This window comes from Mus musculus, chromosome 13 (genome assembly GCF_000001635.26).
Source record: "Mus musculus strain C57BL/6J chromosome 13, GRCm38.p6 C57BL/6J".
Classification (NCBI taxonomy): domain Eukaryota; kingdom Metazoa; phylum Chordata; class Mammalia; order Rodentia; family Muridae; genus Mus; species Mus musculus.
The window spans coordinates 58,584,585-58,605,278 of NC_000079.6; the positions used below are offsets into that span (position 1 = coordinate 58,584,585).

Sequence of the window (20,694 nt, forward strand, 5' to 3'; positions counted from 1 at the left end):
TCCAAGGGCTTGGGTCACTTCTCCAGCCATGCCCTTTGTAGCACACACATCATCCTCTAGGCTCCAGATGCCTGTACTCCATTGCTGCTGCTGCTCTTGGTGGTCATCTCATGGTACTGGCATCTCCAAAACACTGCATGACCCCTTCAGTCCTGGGCCTTCATTTGCAACTGAGGCTGCACCCTCACCAATGGCCTTCCATGGCCTCTCACAGTGCCGAGCCTCAGCTGCTTTGCGTGACCCCTTCATGCCTTCAAAACCAGTACCACCTAGGTGACCCTTACATATTACCAAGTCCTGCTACAGCAGGAGTACAACCTTGGCCATCTCTGGAACACAGCCTCTTTGTGCTTTCAGAAAACACTTCCCAGAAGTTGTCACCTCAATGATGCTGGTCTCTTCTTAATCACCGCTAATTTCTTAGCTCCAGCTAACCAGCATCAATAGTCCCAGTAATGCAAATGTTTTGCTTTAGTAGTTCTGGTATCTTGTTAATCACAACTGATTCTTCAGTCCCAGCTAACCAGAACCACAGAATAATCAAACTCCAAAATAGCAATGTCCCTGAAAAGAGTCTTTAATTTTCCCTCTGAAACTTCACAAGCCAGGCCTCCATCTTCTGCACTGTTCTCAACATTATCTTCCAAGCTCCTACACAACATCTGACAGAGCTCTTAACAACGGATGGATCTTCAAGCCCAAAGTTCCAAAGTCCTTTCACAGTCCTCCCCAAAACATGGTCAGGTCGTCACAGGAATACCCCACTTCTGGTACCAATTTGTCTTAGTCAGGGTTTCTATTCCTGCACAAACATCATGACCAAGAAGCAAGTTGGGGAGGAAAGGGTTTATTCGGCTTACACTTCCATACTGCTGTTCATCACCAAGGAAGTCAGGACTGGAACTCAAGCAGGTCAGGAAGCAGGAGCCAATGCAGAGGCCATGGAGGGATGTTCTTTACTGGCTTGCCTCACCTGGCTTGCTCAGCCTGCTTTCTTATAGAACCCAAGACTACCAGCCCAGAGATGGTCTCACCCACAAGGGGCCTTTCCCCCTTGATCACTAATTGAGAAAATGCCTTACAGTTGTATCTCATGGAGGCATTTCCTCAACTGAAGCTCCTTTCTCTATGATAACTCCAGCTGTGTCAAGTTGACACAAAAATAGCCAGTACAGACACCCAAATCACCCTCAACTCTGTTATCATCTCCCAGTCAGTACGGGACTCTGTACATTTCCATTCCGCGCCACCACCTGCTCACCACCGCTGCCTGCTCAGCCCCCTGCACAGGCCTCTGTGTGCATTCCCGCTGAGTGTCCTCGTTCAGCATCGCCCAAACCCCATCGCTGCCAAAGCCACTGCTGATTGGCCTGCACACTCGTGTTACAGCTGTGAAATAGGAAGTTTTGCTTTGTTCTTTTGTCAAACAATTGAGAGCAACTGTAGCAAAAACAAGCTGTAAACATGGAGGCTTCCCATACATCCTCACACGGTCCATCCTTTGCTGCCCACATCCTCCACTTGTTACCTCAGATGAACCTACTACATTGATGACCACACAGGTCCCATCATTTCCCTCCATGGTTGTGACGTGTGCTCTTGACCATCAGCTTATTACATCTAGAAACCCAAGTGGCTCTGTCTACCATGAGGGATTTTTTTTTCTTCTTCTTAATTAAACTATTTGAAGTGGGAAGACCCAGTTTTAATCTGAATCTTTGGAAGTGGGAAGATCCACCTTAAGTCTGGGCCACACCTTCTGCTGGCAGCCAACTTAAAGGGCAAGGAAGAAGGAAGCTTGCTCTTTGCCTGCTTGCTCTGGCTCTCTCTAGCAAACCCATCCCTTCACTGGCCTTGAGCCTACTTCCTCAGGGTTCCAGTGTACACTGGAGACCAGCTGAGACATCCAGCTTCCGGGATTGAACAACTGCTGGATTCTTAGACTTTCCCTTGGTAGACAGCATCATTGGACTAGCTGGCCCAGAGCCTGTAACCCAGTCTAATACCGCTCCACCCCCATATATTCATTTTATAAGTTCTATCCCCATAGAGAACCCTAATAGAAAGGTCATTTTCTTTCTTTCTTTCTTTTTTTTTTTTTTTTTTTTTTTTTTTTTTTTTTGGTTTTTCGAGACAGGGTTTCTCTGTGTAGCCCTGGCTGTCCTGGAATTCACTTTGTAGTCCAGGCTGGCCTCGAACTCAGAAATCCGCCTGCCTCTGCCTCCCAAGTGCTGGGACTAAAGGCATGCGCCACCACGCCCGGCCCAAAGGTCGTTTTCTAGTGTGCTCAAATCTATGTTTGGATCTTCACCTCCATAGTGTTGTTCAGAGTGCTTACAGCGCCCTGAGAGTCCCGATGCTCACCCCAACTTCCTCTCTGAGCCCTGGAAACCACTATCTCTTCATCTCTCTAAGGTTTTGCCTTTTTCTCCTCAGGATGATGCTACTGGCATGGTACAGGGTTGCCCCCATCATAAACTGGATTCTTTCACTCCATAATATGCACGTGTGGTTCCTTGAGTCCTGTTTATGACCTTGTTGTTTGCTTCTTTCTAGCTCTGAAAAATATTGCCCTATCTGGTCTGATTGTGGTTTTTTTTTTTCAGTTTTACGGGTGGGTATCTCAGATGCTTCCAGAGTTTTCTGATTATGAATAAAAGCCACCGTAGGCACGGTTTTCATGTGGACTAGTTTGGTTGCCAGAGGACACCCGTTGCACAAACACTGCACAATATATCAAATGAGATAAACAGTAAAGCAAGATGAACAGTGTAATCCAACATGGATAGCACGAGACTGTGTCTGCATAAACACGGGCCATGCTCCAAGGTATAGCAAATTTCTCCTACTTCACCCCAACTTTCATCTTCCGGTTTTTGCTGCAATAATTTTCCTAGTTTTAGGTACTCTTTAGGACTGCTTTTCAAGAGGATGATCCACATGAGCAATTACTTGCTTTGTTTTTTCCAGCAGTGGAAGGAATTCCGCCTAAATCTAGGATACAAATGAAGCAGCATGGAGCTCCTTGCCAGACATGGTGGTCCACGTCTGTAATCCCACCACTTGGGATGCTGAAGCCAGGGCATCAGGAGTTCGAGGCCATCCTCTGCCGCATATTGAATATGATGTGAACTTGGGTCACATGAGACCCTGTTCCTTCCAAACAAACAATTAAAAAAAAAACAAAACTCTCCACCACCACCATCAAAAGCCCCCAAGACCTGTGCAAGCTAAGGATTTAGGTTCGATGGAACCAAGGGAGAGGCACCTCTCTTGCCTCTCTTGCCTCCCTCCCTTAGCATACCGGTGCTTTTTGTATTTGACAGGAAGTCTCACACCAGGCTAGACCTGACTCCTGTCTCTGCCTCTTAGTAACTGGGGCTACAAAGCTGAGGGTCCATGCTTGCCTAGGCCTTTTGCCTTGAGATGGCTTCCCTTTTTGGGGAAGTCTGTGGCTGGTCTGCAAAAGTGAAGTCTCATTGTTAGGGTGCGCGTGTTTTCTTTCTGGCTCTGCCCTAGACACACTAACCACACTCACAGGCAGTGCAGTTTTCTCCATGGTAACAGGTCCTTGATCATCCTCCACACCTGCCCTACCTGTTTGGCGTGTCCTTGTTCCCCGCTTTGTACAACTCTGTTCCTGACTGTGCTGTTTCCTGGAGTGTTCTGCCGTTCAAGGTCTTCATCCTAGGAAAAAGCAGAGTGAAAAACACCGTGTCAGAGCCCAACACAAGGGTCCTTCCCTTTCCGGGGGGAGTCCTGAAGAGTGGCAGAAGCCAGACTCCGTGTTTAGATGAGGCACCCGGTTCAAGGAAGTGCCAGGGAAAAAGGATGGGCCCAAGGAAAAAGGATGAACCTTGCTTTGTTTTGCTCTGATGGGACCGACCAATGTGCTGCACGTTGAGGAAGGACTGCAGCTTCCCACCTTAGGCCCTGATGCACGGCCTTTACCAGGTTGGGGTCCTAATGTTTCAGCTGGGCAGGTCAGTCACCCCTCAGGAAGGCAGATCGACCTTTAAACCATGCTCAATCGATAGAAGAAATAATTATCCCTTTAATGAGATAGCATACTCGTCAACCCCAGAATTCCTGGCCCTAGCGCGGGCGCATACAGAGCCCCAGCATCACGCCGCAGCTTCCTAAATCTGAATAAATTTGAGAAGCAAAACCTTGCTTTTTCTTTCCCTCTTTTTTGTGCTTCTGCCCATGATTTCCCTAACACTTCCCGCTTTCTCAGAAGTTCCCTTCTGGCAGAGTGGCTGCTTGCCCACATGCTGCTCCTGCGAAGTTGTCATGGCTGCGTCTCTCTCTTCCAGTAGACCGAGATTTACAGTTGGCTCTCATGGAGTTTTAATCTTAAACTCTAATAAAATCATCCTTATGGGTCTGTTCTTAAGTCTCCCTCCCTCCCTCCCTTCCTCCCTCCCTCCTTCTCTCTCTCTCTCTCTCTGTCTCTCTCTCTCTGTCTCTTCCTCCCTCCCTCCCTCTTTCCTTTCTTTCTCTCCTTTTCTGTCTTCCTCCTCCCTTTTCCTGCCCCTGCCTCCTCCTCCTCCTCTGTTATTTTGAAGCCTGGACTCACTATGTGGTCCCGGCTGGCCTTGAACTAACAGATATCTGACAGCCTCTGTCTCCTGAGTCCTGAGTCCTGGATTGAGCATTGCCACTCCCATCTTGAAATTCTTGCAAGGAGATTAAAACCACAAGAGGGCACCGCAATCTCCCTGTAACATGTGGCACCTCTGATGGGTCTCCCCAGAATTCCTGGTAGTGGGAGGAAATGTATGTTTATACAGAGAACGGAAAGAGGGCAGAGACGTGTAGCCCTGGGAACTCTACTTCTCTCCTGTGTTCATGAGTTCTTACACTTTCCTTAACGCTAAATTGAAAACAACAGGGCCTGGGATGCTGGATTACATGAGTGAATAAACCAGGGTCTCTAATTACACACGCGCGCCTCGGCAGGTCGTACCACCCTGAACTTCAGGCGTCTATTCACACAGCAGTGTGCTCTTTCTGGCTCTCTGCAGAACCCTGGGGTTTTCTCACTGGTGGAGCCAGCTTCATTTTCTCTCTTTTGTAGGCTGCAGCCTTCTGATGCCCCCTGCTGGCAGCACCTGAGATCTTTGCTGAAGGAATTGAGAATGGGGGTTTTAAGTCAATGAACATGGAGAGTGCTGTTGTATTTGGGGGTGGAGTGCTCCCTGTTCTGCACGCGCACAGAGGAACCCTGGGTGTGTTTCCCTTGTGTTCTCGATTGCTCTGTCCAGTGGTTTACAGCTTGGTCGTTGTATTTCCAGGAAGAAAATCATCGAGGATTTGAAACAGAAAAAGGAGTTATTGTGGGTGTAGGTGGGTGGGTGGTAAACAGCCAGCTTTTCTCTTTCTCTGTAAATTGGAACTGTGGGTCTGTAAAAGAAGCTAATAACCACCCATTAGCCAACATTTCGTTCTATTTATTAAGCAGATTACTGACGCCTCTGTACCTAACACCTATAAGAATGCCTGTCCTCAGGGCAAAACCTCGAAGTACGCCGGCTCAGTGGGGGAGTCGTGGGAACCACGTGTATGTTTCTAAGCAATGAAGCAGGGGCCTAAACCACTCATATGCATAAAATGAATAAAACTTTAAAAGATGTTAAAACATATTTCTGATAGAGTGTATATACACTATTAGCAGTTAAAAATAAAACACTGAGGTCGGGGAAAGTTAATACATTGTGGGAATCCTTTCTTCTTGGTCCCTGGGAGTGTAGTGAGCTGTGCTTTTCTCAAGCTCATGCTAGCCTTTAATCTCAGCACTCAGGAGGCAGAGGCAGACGGATTCCTGAGTTCGAGACCAGCCTGGTCTACAGAGTGAGTTCCAGGACAGCCGGGGCTGCAGAGAAACCCTGTCTCGAAAAACAAAAAACCAAAAAAGCAAAAAACAAACAAAACAAAAATAGCTTATGCTGAAGTCTTCCCTTCCCATCCCCTGCTTAATGAATCTATAAATTAAGAAATAGTTATTTAAGAAGTTTTCCAGGTGTGTTGCCTTACATGTTTAATCCCAGCCGGGAGGCAGAGACAGGTGGATCTCTGTGAGTTCAAGGCCAGCCTAGTCTACAAAGTAAGTTCCAGGACAGCCAGGGCTACATAGCTAAATCCTATCTCAAAAATCTATTTATTTGTTTATTATTTTATTTTAGGTGTGAGTGCTTCACACACACACACATCCGTAGTTTCCATGGAGGCCAGAAGAGGGCACCAGATCCACGGAACTGGAGGTGCTCAGAACCCAATGGTTCCTCTGCGGGAGCACCCAGCTCTCTTAACCTCTGAGCCATCTTTTTAGCCCCTTAAGGAACAATTTTAAGTGGACAAATTCGTGAGCATAGGAGCCCCTTCACCTTAGTTGCACATTGGGAAGTCTTGGGTTTGCCTCTGGAGCTGTCCATACTATAGTACGGAAGACTAGTGGAAGAGACCTAGGTGTCCAGGAGCCGAGGCTCCAGCCCTGTGCTGAGTAACATTGTTATCGTTTAGATTCTTAAACAAGAAGCAGGTGTGGACTGTCTGCTTAGCTGTCTATTTCAAGGTTTCTCTAACAGGGTTGCTTTTTCCCATAAGTCATAAGTCCTAGTTATATTAACATGAACGTCATGGCTTCCTACACCAGCGTGTTGCTGTGCAGCGTCCACTTTGGGGTTCCACTCCACCCGAGCTGTTGGGACAGCAGCTGAGGTGACCCTGCCTCCCCAGCTCCACTAGGCAGCTAGCCTGGCCTTAGTAGACTGCGCCCTCACCATGAAAGCTTTGGGTTCCAGCTTTCATGTACAAAATGTATAAAGATGGAGATCTCAGGGAAGCTCCTATCTTTGGTCAGAAGAATAGGATCTGGGAGCCAAAGAGATGGCTCAGTGCTTAAGAACACTGGCTGTTCTTGCAGAGAACTGGGTTCAATTCCCAACGTAAGATGAGAATGTCATATACTAACTGTGGTCCTGAAAAAAGCTAATCCAACTGCCTCACTAATCACCTTGCTGGAACACTCCGACGACGTATTTGAAACGTGTGCTGGTTTACCATTGTCTGCTTTGCTACTCTAAAAACTTCACGAAACTGTTTGGGGTAACCTAAATCTCTGTTCCTAGGCTGTGGCCACTCGTACTTGGCTCCAGAATAAATGTCCTCTTCCCTTTTGAGGGCTGGTTTGCTTGTCTGTGTTTGTCTCTCCCTTCCACCCGTCTGAGCTATTCCAAACGCCACTGCCACGGGAAACGAATACAAACAAGTGCTGCAGAATGTGGTAACTGCAAGAAAACAAAGAAACCTAACCAAGCCCTCTTGTGATAGCAGCTTGGCAGCTGGCACTGCCTAGGAGACGAGCTTCCAGGCACACAGGTGAAGGTGATGTTGGTCAGGTTAGCTGAGGTGGGAAGACCCACAGTAAGAGAGAGAGCAACAAGGCTCCCTGAACAGCAGGAGAGGAAGAAGCGAGACTCTGACCAGCATTCAAGTTCCTGATTATGGGTGCCATGTGATCACGTGACCACGTGCTTCGAGCCCTTGCTGCCTTGATGTCTCTCCCACTGGGAGTTCCAGGGTTAAGTCCTTTCTTTCCTAAACTGCTGAATTTTTGTTTGTTTGTTTGTTTGTTTAAGATTTTATTTTATGCCAGGCAGTGGTGGTGCACGCCTTTAATCTCAGCACTTGGGAGGCAGAGGCAGGCAGATTTCTGAGTTCGAGGCCAGCCTGGTCTACAAAGTGAGCTCCAGGACAGCCAGGGCTACACTGAGAAACCCTGTCTCGAAAAACCAACCAACCAAACAAACAAACAAACAAAAACAAACAAACAAACAAAAAAAACCAACCAAACAAACAAAAAAACCCTAAAATAAAAAATAAAAAAATTATTTTATATGTGTGAATATACTTTAGTTGTTTTCAGACACACCAGAAGAAGGCATCAGATCCCATTACAGATGTCTATGAGCCACCTTGTGATTACTGGGAATTGAACTCAGGACCTCTGGAAAAGCAGGCACTGTTCTTAACCACTGAGCCATCTCTCCAGCCCCCGTTTTTTGGTTTTTTGTTTGTTTTGTTTTGTTTTGTTTTGTTTTGTTTTGTTTGAGACAGGAGTCTCTATGTAGCTCTGACTGCTCTAGAACTGAACGTGTAGAGCAGACTGGCCTTGAACTCAGCCTCCACCTCCCTGTTGGGATTAAAGGCGTATGCCACCAACAGGCCCAAACACTTTTGTCAGTGTATTCTATCATAGTGACAGGAATTAGTGTAAAAGATATCTTGGGACTCTAGGGAAAAAAAAAAAAAAAGACCCCAAACAACCCACTTGTTGAACTGAGGCGTGCTGTTGCTTTTCTGGTGACTACGGAGAAATCAGTCACGCTTGTGAACCCAAAAGGAACTCCAGACTGACCGAGTAGGGCAAGGTTAGTCGTGATGGTTGCAGGCATGCACACGTATGGGCGGTAGTGAGGTTTCCAGCAAGTGGAAGCGGTTAACGACAAAGGCCAGACCCTGTAAGCCTTTGACCTTTCTCTCGACCTATGAGGAACGGTAGTCTCTCCGCACATTCTCCCACAGGAAGAGACTCAACCACCACTAACGTGACTTCTAAGAGCTGAGAGCGCAGAAGAGGCTGACTCCTGAACTCTTCAGAGCAGTTAGAGCTAACTTAACTCTAGTAAACCCTTTCACTGCCCCCTAGAGGTGGAGAGAAAGCTTCTCCGCCCAGAGCCTTGGGGGAAGGCAGCCAAGTCCCCTTGGCCAGAGGAGGAGCCTGGCTTAAGTAACTGCGGGTTAGCAAATACTCCTACCCTTTCCTGCTTTTTGCAATGTCCACACCTCTGACTGGGCCGGAACCTCTCCCTGTTACCTCATTCTTCCTCAGAAGGCCCACTCATCTCTGGAGAAACTGAAGCTAATTACAGAGGGAAATCTGTCCTCGCTGATTATCCTGGTATTAAGTGTCTTGCCTTGTTCTTTCTGGGAAGAAATAGCCAAAGCCCTCTCCTCTGACTGCTTCTTAGATGTTGTCTGGATGAGGCTGGAGGCTAAAGTCGTACGGATGCAGAATCCCCCATCCACTCACTGCGTAGACCACTAAATTGTCTTTCTTTCCCTCTTTCCTTCTTTCTTTCCTCCTTCCTTCCTTCCTTCCTCTCTCTTTTTCTTTCTTAGTTTCTTTCTTTCTTTCTTTCTCTCTTTCTTTCTTTCTTTCTTTCTTTCTTTCTTTCTTTCTTTCTTTCCCTTTCTCCCCCCCTCTGTCTCCCTCCCTCCCTCCCTCCCTTCCTTTTAATATAGGACAATTATAAAAGACAATAACCAAGATTCAGACAGTAGAATAGGGTAGGTATAAATTAAGAGGCATTCCACTTCAACAAGGAAAAGCAAAACATAACTAGCTGATCACTATTGTTATTTTTAAATTGGCAAATGTATATTGGTCACATTGGTTAGGGAGCAACAAGAGGTTTTTTGTTTGTTTGTTTGTTTTGAGACAGGTTTTCTCTGTGTAGCCCTGGCTGTTCTGGAACTCACTCTGTAGACCAGGTTGGCCTCGAACTCAGAAATCCCCCTGCCTCTGCCTCCTGAGTGCTGGGATTAAAGGCGTGTGCCACCACGTCTGGCACAACAAGAGTTTTTAACTTTCAGAAATAAAAGATCTGTACCGATGGCTTTGCTGCTGCTGTCTGTGACACTCAGACTATAATTTCAAACCCAAATAAATCTTCGCACAGAAACTCATGCATGAGTGCTGTATTAATATCCTAAGCAATATAGAATTATGCATGAGATACCACTTTGGACAAAGAGGAGACACACAAGGAGAATGTATTGCGTTCAGTTATGTCTAAAGCACACACAAATGTCATACCTCTGCTTGTTGATGGATACAGGAAGCCCTCTTTCCTATTACCTTAAAACTTGCTGTCGCTATTGCCATATAATGCATTGAATAATGCCCATTAGCAAATGATTTGCAACTTTTACTGGGTGTTAAGGATATATTTAATTCTCTTTCATTTAATTAGTGTATAAATGAGTCGTTTTAAAACTTAAGGACGCATACAGCAAGCCTTGAGGATTTTATCTACAGGTTCATATGTTCATGTTAGCCTGCTGCTTCTGCTTCAAGAATTAAAATAAGTGCTAGAAATGGCTCAGCAGTTAAGAGCAGTTAAGCGCTCATGCAGAAGACTTAAGCCAGGCCCCAGGACCCACATGATGGCTCATGGATGTCTGTAACATGGGTTCCAGCCTTTTTCTAGATTCCTCAGCTACTACATGCAACTGGTACACATACATGCAGGCAAAAAACACTCATGCACTCGAAATAAAAATAGATTTTAAAAACTTAAAAGAAATATTTTCAGAGAGGAATATGATATTGGTTTATAAATAACCATCTTATATTTTAAATCTGGCATGTTGTTAGAACATACTGAGATAAGGTAAGGACTACATTTTTTCCAAGTTAATATGTTGAGAACATAGAACCATAATTTTACAATAAATCAGTTTTTAAAAAAAAGCAAACAAGTGAGCTTTTTGGTTCACATGTACATTTATAAACAGGAAAATTTATAATGGAAACTTCACACATTAATACAACTTAATTGCTGGGCATGGTGACACATGCCTTTAATGCCAGGATTCAGGAAGCAAAAACAGGTAGAGGCCAGCTTAGTCTATATAGTGAGTTCCAGGACAGTCAGAGCTTCATAAATCAACCAACCAACCAACCAACCAACCAACCAACCAAAACCACAAAAAACAAACCAAGCAACCAACCAAAAACCAAAACCAAACAACACCAAATCTTAGGTATGAATCATGGCAGAGAGGGTCAGCGGTTCAGAGTGCTGTTGCTCTTGAAGATGCCCCAACTCCCATTCCAAGCAATCACACAGTGGCTCACAACCACCAGTAAGTAACTCAAGCTCTATGGGGCCTGATGTCCTCTTCTGGCCTCTGTGGGCACCTGCACTCATGTGGCATAGGCTTACACAAACACACATAATACATAGGGATAAAAATTTAAAACATAGCTAGCCCTGGTGGCACACATTTTTAATCCCAGTTCTTAGGAGGCAGAAACAGGTGCCTTCTTAGGCCATTCAGATCTATATAATGAGTTTCAGGTCAGTCAGGGCTATATGGTGAGACCTTGTCTTGAAAAATTTTTAAAAATTAATAAATAAAAGAACCAAGATTCACCTTAGCAGGTGTTGTAGTAAGAGTTACTATTGCTGTGCTGAAACACCATGACCGAAAACAACCTAGGGAGTTAAGGGTTATTTGGTTCACACTTCCACATCAGGAGAAGAATTCAAGCAGGGCAGGAACCTGAGGTCAGCGGCTGACACAGAGGCCACGGAGGGGTGCTGCTCGATAGTTTGCCCTCATGGTTTGCTCAACCTGCTTTCTTATGGAACCCAGAACCACCAGCCCAGGTGTGACTCCACTCACAATAGGCTTGGCTTAGACCCATCAATCACTAACTAAGAAAATGGCCTACGGCTCAGTCTTATGGAGGCAGTTTCTCAACTGAGGCTTCCTCCTCTTGAATGACTCTTGTTTGTGTCAAGTTGACATAGACTAGCCAGCACAGCAGGGTTGCCAAGAAAAGTGGCATTGTGTGGCAAAGTGTTGCCTGAACACCTTACCTTGTAGATTCATTGTTATTCTATAAAGTCTGATGTTACAGAAAGAGACAAAAACATTAGTCTGTTTCTTACATAGTGTGCTCATGACAACAGTCCCCTGCCTCCTTCTCTCAAGTGCTGAGACAACAGTAGGCATTGCCTTGCCTGGCGTGCCCATTCTTTTAAGGTTGGTTGACTTTTGCGTCCATAATTTGTGTTGGACCGTACATGATCATTTCTGCCTGATTCTAGTTTCCAGTATGATTTAGCCTGCCTTGTTTGATGTAAAGGAAGATATTCCCATGAGAACTTCTAAGATGCATTCTGAAAGGAGAGGACCAGAGAAGACTATAAGCACCAAGCCCCTGATTCTGAGAGCAAGTGTGTGGCCAGGCCTTTTTCCCCGATAGGCAAGCCACAGTGTGATTCTCCACGTGTAACTGCTGAACCTCTTTTCCGTGGTCTGAACATGTGCCCCAGGTTTGTTGTAGTCTGAATGTGTGCCTCAGAGTTCGTGTGCTGGAAACTTACTCCTCAATGAAAAGAGTTGAGAGCTGGGACCTTTGGGAGATAATCAGGGCTCCAGTAATAAATGGATTATGTCCTTATTTATTGCCAGAGTGGGTTCTTTACTGAGACAGTGGCTTGGTAATTATTATCATTTGCTCCCTGTCACTGTGATAAAACACTGAAAGCAACTTGGGGAGGAAAGGAACTTGGCTTATATGTCCTGATCGCAGTCCATCATGGAGGGAGGCGGAAGCTGAATCTCACTGCAAGAACTGATGCAGAGACCACAGAAGATCAATGCTTGCTTGTTGTGGCTTGCTCAGCCTACTTAGTCCACCTGCCCAGGGACAGTGCTCACTACAGTGCACTGGGCCCTCTGACTTCAGTCATTAGTGAAGGGAAATGCCCCACAGGCTTGCCTGCAGGGCAGCCTGACTCCTCAGCAAAGAGTGTCTCTTCCCAGGTGACTCTCGTTGATGTCAAGTGGACACAACCCCAACAAGCACAATCATAACTCTGAGGGGCGCTCTCTTGCTCTCTCCCCTACCCCGTCACAGAAGCCCAGGACGAATTTCCCACCTCCAGAACTGTGAGGAATTTCTTTCCCCTTTAGCCCGCTCCCTGTTACTTTATTATTTTAACCCAATCTCAGTTGTTTTGGTATAGCAGGAAATGGGCTTACAGTCTTCCTCCTGTGCACCTTCAATATTTTCAATATTTGCGCTGTTATTAATTCTTCTTATCCTGGGGCCAAGAATTCACAGGTAGGCACCTTTCCTCACCGAAGAAGCCAACCTTTTCTTTGCTCTGCTTCCTTGTCTTAGATTTACTCCCTACACGCCTGAGTTTCAATGTTTCCTATGTCCCTAAATCCAGCTTTTGTCACACAAGGCCGGAGTCTTCTTTAAAATGTCCTTGCCCTGGTCCCCTGTCCACCCGAGGGCTATCACAGTTCAAGTTCCTCCTGGATTCAGACTGCCGTCTTCCTCTTGCTGTGCTGAAGGGCTGTTCTCCTCAGCCCTGAATGTTCCAGAAGTATCCTGAATTCCCTCCTAAGCGTCCCCATTCATCCTCCAACAACCAATAACTGTGCACCGGTGGGAGAGGCACCTGTGGATGGGTGAAGGAATGGTGTATAAGGTTCCTGTGGCCGGGGAGTTCTGGCACCGTAAATTAGATAGCTGATTGCTTAACTATTGTTTCGATGGCAGCTATCAAGACACTCAAGGTGCCAGTTCACATCTTCCTTCCCCCTTTCCTCATGGTGCTGGGATCAAACCCAGGGCATTGCACTTGTGACACAAGTGCCCTGCCAGTGAGCTATACCCCCAACTTCAAGATGCCATGTCATAGGCTACTTTGAATGAACTTGGCTGTATCTATAATTTCAAAAATATAACTTGTTTATTATGTGAAACAGGCACCAACAAACCACCAGATGTCCGGGCAAGCGAAAGTAAAGGAGTGAGCGACTTCTGAGCGACTACAGTGGGTTTTCTTGTTTGCAGTTGTCCTTTTGGTCTGCCTCACCCAGTCATGGTGAGAAGTCTTTTCCCTTTAAAGGCTCCTGATAATGTTTGAGATTAGGAACGCTCAATGTTGTTTAATCCTGTCGTTCTCTCTCCTTTCTTTCTTTCTTTCTTTCTTTCTTTCTTTCTTTCTTTCTTTCTTTCTTTCTTTCCTTCCTTCCTTCCTTCCTTCCTTCCTTCCTTCCTTCCTTCCTTCCTTCCTTCTCTCTCGCTCTCTCCTTCCTTCCTTCCTTCCTTCCTTCCTTCTCTCTCTCTCTCTCTCTCTCTCTCTCTCTCTCTCTTTCTTTCTTTCTTTCTTTCGAAACAGTCTTATACCATAGCCCAGGGTTTTGACATTCAGTAGAGAAGATATCTTAAAGAGAGACACTTTGGCTGTCAGACTATCTAACAGAATGTAAAATATTCCAGGAATCTCATGCTGGGGACAGGGAAGCCCCAAGCTAGCCAGAGAAGCCCCAAGCTAGCCAGAGCAGGAAGAGATTTCACACAGTTCAGATGGCAGATCGTCACGCTTGACTGACTAGAGCAGACACACGGAAGGTCAAGGGTGAGTTATGGGTGGGACCTTATCTTGGCCAGCAGTGCTTAATTACACAACCCTCACCCTTTGCTTACGAATACCTACACCTCCTATGGATGGCCTTGAAGTTGACAGGTTCTTTCCTCTCTCCAATAAGTCTCCTTTCTCTGCTTATCACCATTTATCTTTGACTGGGGCACTGGGGACAGGTGGCTGAATCTAACTTGTTGGGCCTGGCAGAGTCCAGGCTAGACCCGAAAAATCTCCTGTAACAAACGCACCATTCCCCAATCTCTGCCTCCCAGGTGCTGGGGCTCCAGGTATGCATTGCCTGCACAATGCCTTAGTGAGTTGCCCCAGTGAGAGACGGGAATAAGACTTTGTGGGTGGGGGCTGGAGAGATGGCTCAGCGGTTAAGAGCAATGACTGTCCTTCCAAAGGTCCTGAGTTCAAATCCTGAGCAACCACATGGTGGCTCACTACCATCTGTAATGAGATCTGACGCCCTCTTCTGGGATGTCTGAAGACAGCAACAGTGCACCTTCATATAATAAGTAAACAAATCTTTAAAAAAAAAAGACACTGTGGGTGAAGTGTGTGTAGGTACAGGTGGTGCCAAGGGACAGTGGCAGTCATCACTGATGCTCTGAGCCTGTGACTTCCTCTTGGAACAGGCCATAAACCATGCAAATTAAGGTTGTGGTGATTAACAATTACAATTATCATAATTTGGTTTGAGGCCAGATTTGTCTATGTAGTCAGTTCAAGACCAGCTAGGGCTACATAGCGAGAGTTTCTTTGTCTCTGTCTGTCTGTCTGTCTGTCTGTCTCTGTCTCTCCTCTCTCTCCCTATTCTCCTTCCCTCCTCTTTCCAAAACAAATAACAAACACATAAGTTGAGGCCAACCTGCAATGCATGTCCAGTGAAACTGAGCTCAAATTACATCTGTGAGGGGTTTCTAAATTAACTTGGCCATCAAGTCCTTACACATAAAAGGGCTGCTGATTAAATAGATACGGACTAAACAGAAACACATGCAATACACTTACATACCAGAAAAAATTTTAAGGAAAACATTTGTCTAAATAATAAAGAGGTAGAAAGGAGCGTGCCATAGTTTGCTTCAGATGTCAACTTGATACACCTGGGAAAAGGGGGCTTCAGTAAAGAAAATGCCCCACAAACACGGCCACAAGCTAATCGGATGGAGGATTTCAGCCAGGGTTCCCTCTCCCTGGGTAGTGCCAGTTACTCAGAAGGCTGGGGCAGAAGGATTTGCACATTCAGGCCTGCACGGGCGCCTACCTCACTAAGGTCTGGTTTCACATAAAAAGGGAAAGGCTAAGGACAGATCTTAGTGGTAGAGAGTTTGTAAGAGCCTGGTCCCAAAGATCAGTATTGCCGGGAGTCACGTGGGCGGGTGGTGGTGCTGGGACAGCGTCTTTCCGGGCCTCACATCAGCAGACCCCAGTGTTTGATACAAGAGGTGCGTGACTTCATACTCAGACTTCTGACCTGCTTTCTTCTGAGCCCAAACAGCACGTACCAAGTGGTGTGAGATCACTGCTGAGGTCTGCGCTTTCCACCCACTGCCTAGGAGCACCGTTGCAAGGGGCGGGGCCTCCATTGCCCCAGGGGCTCCAGCTTTGGGGTTTTTGGTTCTTTATGGGACTATGATGTGGGGCATTCATTGACCTATTTAAAAAAAAAACTTTTAAAATTACTTTTTAAAAAACTAATTTTATGTTACGTATGAGTACTTTGCATGCATGTATGTTTGTGCACCATGTGTGTGCCTGGTGTCTGCAGAGGTCAGAGGAGGGCATCAGATACCCCGGAAGTGGACCGATGGATGTGAGTTACCATGTGGGTGCTGACAACTGAACACACATCTCCTGCAAAGAGCAGCAAGTGCTCTTAAGCACCGAGCCATCCTCCAGCCCTCACCTATTTTTCTTTAAGAGTTTATTTTTATTTTTAATTGCGTTTGTGTGTGGGTCTGCTTGTGTGGATGTGCATATCAGTGTGCATCAGAGGCCAGCAGCATTGGGGGTTAGTGTGACCCTGGTCCTCTTCCTCTGGTGGTTCCTGCTCATAACGGCTGAGAGTTCATTTGGATGAGAATCAAGTAGAGAAGTTGGGAAACTGTCAGTGGTGTGTATGTGTGTGTGTGTGTGTGTGTGTGTGTGCGTGCGTGTGTGCGTGTGTGCGTGTGTGTATTTGTGTACATGTGTATGTGTGTGTGAATGCTTATTTGTCTGTGTACATCTGTGTATATGCGTCTTGGGAGTGTGTGTATCTGTGTGTGTGTGTGTGTGTGTGTGTGTGTGTGCGTGTGCGTGCGCACTCTTGCATGTGTGTGTGTGTAGGGTACAGAGCCACATATCCTGACTCAAGTCTGCCTGCGTAACCTCTGCTTTTCCTGCCTCACTTAGAGTGTAGCTTTTCTCTTTCTCATCTGCGGTACCTCCTGTTCCAGACGTTTATCACTGTCTTCCCATTGGCAAGAGGCCACTTGTCATATCCAGCCAAGGTCTCTGCCACACTGAGTACAGTCAGTACCTGGGGCGCTGAAAGCAGGCTTCCCTGCCCCCTGGGCTGCCCTGGCTTTGCTCTCCCAGATCTGTCTTCCTCCTCTCTGACAGGAGGGCCTGTGCTTTGCTGGGGAATGGCCCAGGAAATGACCCCGTGGGCCAAGAGGAAGTGGCATATTTGGCGGCTCCCGTTCTTCCCTCTGGACCTGTTACAGTTCACCAAGCACCCCCTCCGTTGTCTCCTTTGCTCTACCTGCACAGGCCAGGGACTTGGTGAGAGTTTTTCCTTTCAAAGCTTCCTGGCCTTACTAACAAGGCCGGGGTTCCCTAACTTGCTCTTCTCAAGTGTTCCTGACACAATCAGATCTGATAGTAACTCTGAATTTGGGTTACTTTAATTAGAAAAGAAATGTTTAAGCTGGGTGTGGTGGTGCAAGCCTTTAAGTCTGGCAGGGTGTGGGGGTGGGTGGGGGTGGGGAGCATCTGGGAAACAGAGGCAGATCTCCGAGTTCAAGGCCAGTCTGGTTTACAGAGCTAGTTCTAGGAAAGCCAGGCCACACAGAGAAACCTTTGAAGTGTTGTGAAGCTCACAAAACTCTAAAATGACAAAGCCGAAAGAGGGGGACACTGAAGGAAGTTGGGGTGGGGGGCTACTGGGTCACAACTTCACTTTGCTAGTCTCCCAAAGGTGGAAAGGTAAGGCTAACACATCACAGATTTGCCCATCTTGGTCCTTTTGGGGGCTGTGGCTGACACTCTCTTGTGGCATGAAGAGCTTCCCTCACATTAGCAAGCTGCTTTCTGACCATACTTCCTGGAGAATTCATACCATTACTTCAGATCTAACTATCCCCAGGCTTGCTAGTCTATTCTCGAATGTTCTTGAGTGCACGGAGTACAGAAGCCCAATTTTAATTATTTCACGGATTTTAGAATTGTGGGGCCAGGATCTTGTCGTGAGCAGGCTGCCCTGAGATACGTCTGCAGACATGGGTTGTATCGCTGTCAATCTGCCTTTCTGTCCACGTCCGGTTTCTTGCTCCTTCCCATTCCAGCGCTGATTCTTCTTCATAAAACACGACATAGAAATTAGCTCGGGCAGTAGCATCCTGAGCTCAGTGTTTTCCTTCTGTCTAGCCTGGGATGGTTGCTCAGTACAGTTTGTGGATTGAATAAAAGATTAAAGTGGGGCTGGTGAGATGGCTCAGTGGTTAAGAGCACTGACTGTTCTTCCAAAGGTCCTGAGTTCAATTTCCCAGCAACCACATGGTGGCTCACAACCATCTGTAATGAGATCTGATGCCCTCTTCTGGTGTGTCTGGAGACAGCTACAGTGTACTTACATGTAATAAATAAATAAATAAATAAATACATAAATCTTTAAAAAAGAAAGAATTAAAGTGTATATAAAATGTTCACTTGGCACAGGTGGAAAGTGACTCCCTGATTTCCCAGGCAAGGTGAGGGCCCCTTCTATGCCAGGAACAGATTTTGCACACACTGAGTGGTACTAATTTGTCATTGTTGATGACAGTCGAACAGTGGCCTTCTGTTTGTGGCTCCCGGTCTAATGGCTGGCACAGAGTCAGGGCTCAATAACTTCTGCTGAATTTGTAGGTCACACTTTAAGTTAAACAGTTTTGACTCTCAGAAGCAAAGTAAAACAAAACCACAGGTTTGAGGGCTGGAGAGTGGCTCTGTGAGAGCAAGAACAGTTATTGTAGAGGCCTGGAGTTCCCTTCCTAGCATCCATGGGATGGGCCAGCCTGCCTCCATCTTAAAGGGGAAAATCAACTTTGTTATAAGGTCAGGATACGTTCTTTTCTGTTTGCTGCACAATTTAGGTTGAAGGCGCTTTAACGGTTTCTGGGATTTGACATGGCCCCTGCCTTGTGGAGTTTGATTCACACCTTGGATGTATTCTACCCTGATAAGGGTTTCTGCCAGGCAATCCCAAGATATCTTGAGACATTCTGACAAGAAGATCTGTCTGCTGTGTGCTTCTGTACAATCTGCTTGCTAAATCCTGTGTCACCAAATTCCCCAGTTTAGCTGGGCGTGGTGGTGCACGCCTTTAATCCCAGAACTTGGGAAGCAGAGGCAGGCAGATTTCTGAGTTCGAGGCCAGCCAGGTCTACAAAGTGAGTTCCAGGATAGTCAGGGCTACACAGAGAAACCTTGTCTCGAAAAACCAAAAAAAAAAAAAAAAAAAAAAAAAAAAAAAAAAAAAAGAGAGAGAGAGAGACTCCCTGAAATCTTGCCTTGGAGAGAGTCAGTTAAGACACAGGACAGTCTTGTGAAAACAGTCCCTCAGCCACAAAGAAAGGTGCCAGTCAAGCAGCCATGGAGGGTGTTCCCCCAGAAAAGTGCCACTATTTAATCTGTCCCTAAGTTTATTAATGGCTCCTGAGAATGAACTGTCCAAAAAGAACTTTGAAAGGTAGGTGTGTGTGTGTGTGTGTGTGGTGTGTGTGTGTGTGTGTGTGTGTGTGTGTGTGTGTGTGTGTGGTGGTGGTGGGGCACTCCTCCCCCTCTTCTCCTCCTTTGTGAACTGAAACCAGGATTTTAGGACTGAGCACCAGGCAAATGCTCTTCCAGTCCACAGGCTTCCAAGAGCCTCAGAAATCCTGGGACTATCACACATAGCACGTGACCAGGAAAACTGATTACAAAGAAATTATTTAGTTAAGTCATGAAAACCAGTAACAACAGAATGCCCAGGAGGCGGAAATAAGTTCATTGCAGGTTCAAGGCCTGCCAGAGTCACAAAGGAAGCCCCTGTCTCAAAGACAAAAACAAAATAAACAAAACCCTAAAGACAAGTGCGAAACTAATTTTTAGAAACTGCCACATTGTATTTTAGAAAGCTCAATTTTAAATAAAAACTTTTGAGACACACAGATAGATGATGTGATAGCTCATATCAGGGAAAGGAGTGGAGGGCAGAAAAGCCCAGAAGGACTCGATGTCAGACTTAGTCGGCAAATACACTATAGTATCTATTTTAAATGTGTTCAGAAAGCTGAAGGAAATCAAGCTTTTCAAAAGCCTGGACTCTTAACTAGAGAATATTGACAGAGAGGGGGCATATAGATCAGGTGGTAGAGTTTTCTTAGTAGTCCTTAGCCCTGGCTTCCAGTGTCAACATCACATAAACCGGGTGTGGCCACCACACCAGAAATTCCAGCATGGGGCAGGATTCAGGAATGGGGCTGAGACAGGAGGTTCAAAGCCACCCTCAGCTGCATAGCAAATTCAAAGCCAGCTTGGGCTACATGAGACCTTGTCTCAAAAAAGGGGGTAGGGAGAGGGAACTATCTAAAAATCTATGGCTGGCCATGATAACACATCCTTTAGTTCCAGTATTTAGAGGTGGAGGCAGGTGGGTTTCTGAGTTCAAGGCCAGTTTAATTCACATCATGAGTTTCAGACCCCTCAGAGCTACATAGTGACACCCTATCTGCTCTGGCTAGATTTATGTTAACTTGGCCAAGCTAGAGCCACTGGAGGGGAAAGGGCCTCAATTGACAAGATTCCTCAAAAAAAAAAAAAAAAAAAAGGCTTTGGTAAGCTTGTAGGACGTTTTCTTAATTAGTGATTGATGTGGGAGGGCCCAGCCCATTGTGGGTGGGGTCACCCCTGGGCTAGTGGTCCCAGGTTCTATCAGAAAGCAGGCTGGCTGAGCAAGGCATGAGAAAGAAGCAAGTGAGCAGCACCCTTCCACGGCCTCTGCAGCAGCTCCTGCCGCCAGGTTCCTGCACAGGTTGAGGTTCTGTTCAGATTTCCTTCTGATGATGAACGGTGATGTGGAAGTGTAAGCCAAACAAGCCCTCCCCAACTTACTTCTGTCCGTGATGTTTTATCATAGCAATAGCAACACTCAGTAAGACACTGTTTTAAAAGAAATTTAAAGCAAATACATACAACTTATAAGACAAAGACAAAGTAG

General features: G+C 46.2%; 1 protein-coding gene across 1 annotated transcript in view; it reads right to left on the bottom strand.

The window, feature by feature from the left end:
• The window catches only part of Slc28a3 (solute carrier family 28 (sodium-coupled nucleoside transporter), member 3), a 57,571-nt gene that overhangs the window by 31,278 nt on the left and 5,599 nt on the right, over window positions 1–20,694 (bottom strand). Inside the window, exon 2 of the mRNA NM_022317.3 lies at window positions 3,598–3,687. Within this exon, the coding sequence (NP_071712.3) occupies window positions 3,598–3,687 (90 nt within the window). The remainder of the gene's footprint in view (window positions 1–3,597; window positions 3,688–20,694) is intronic.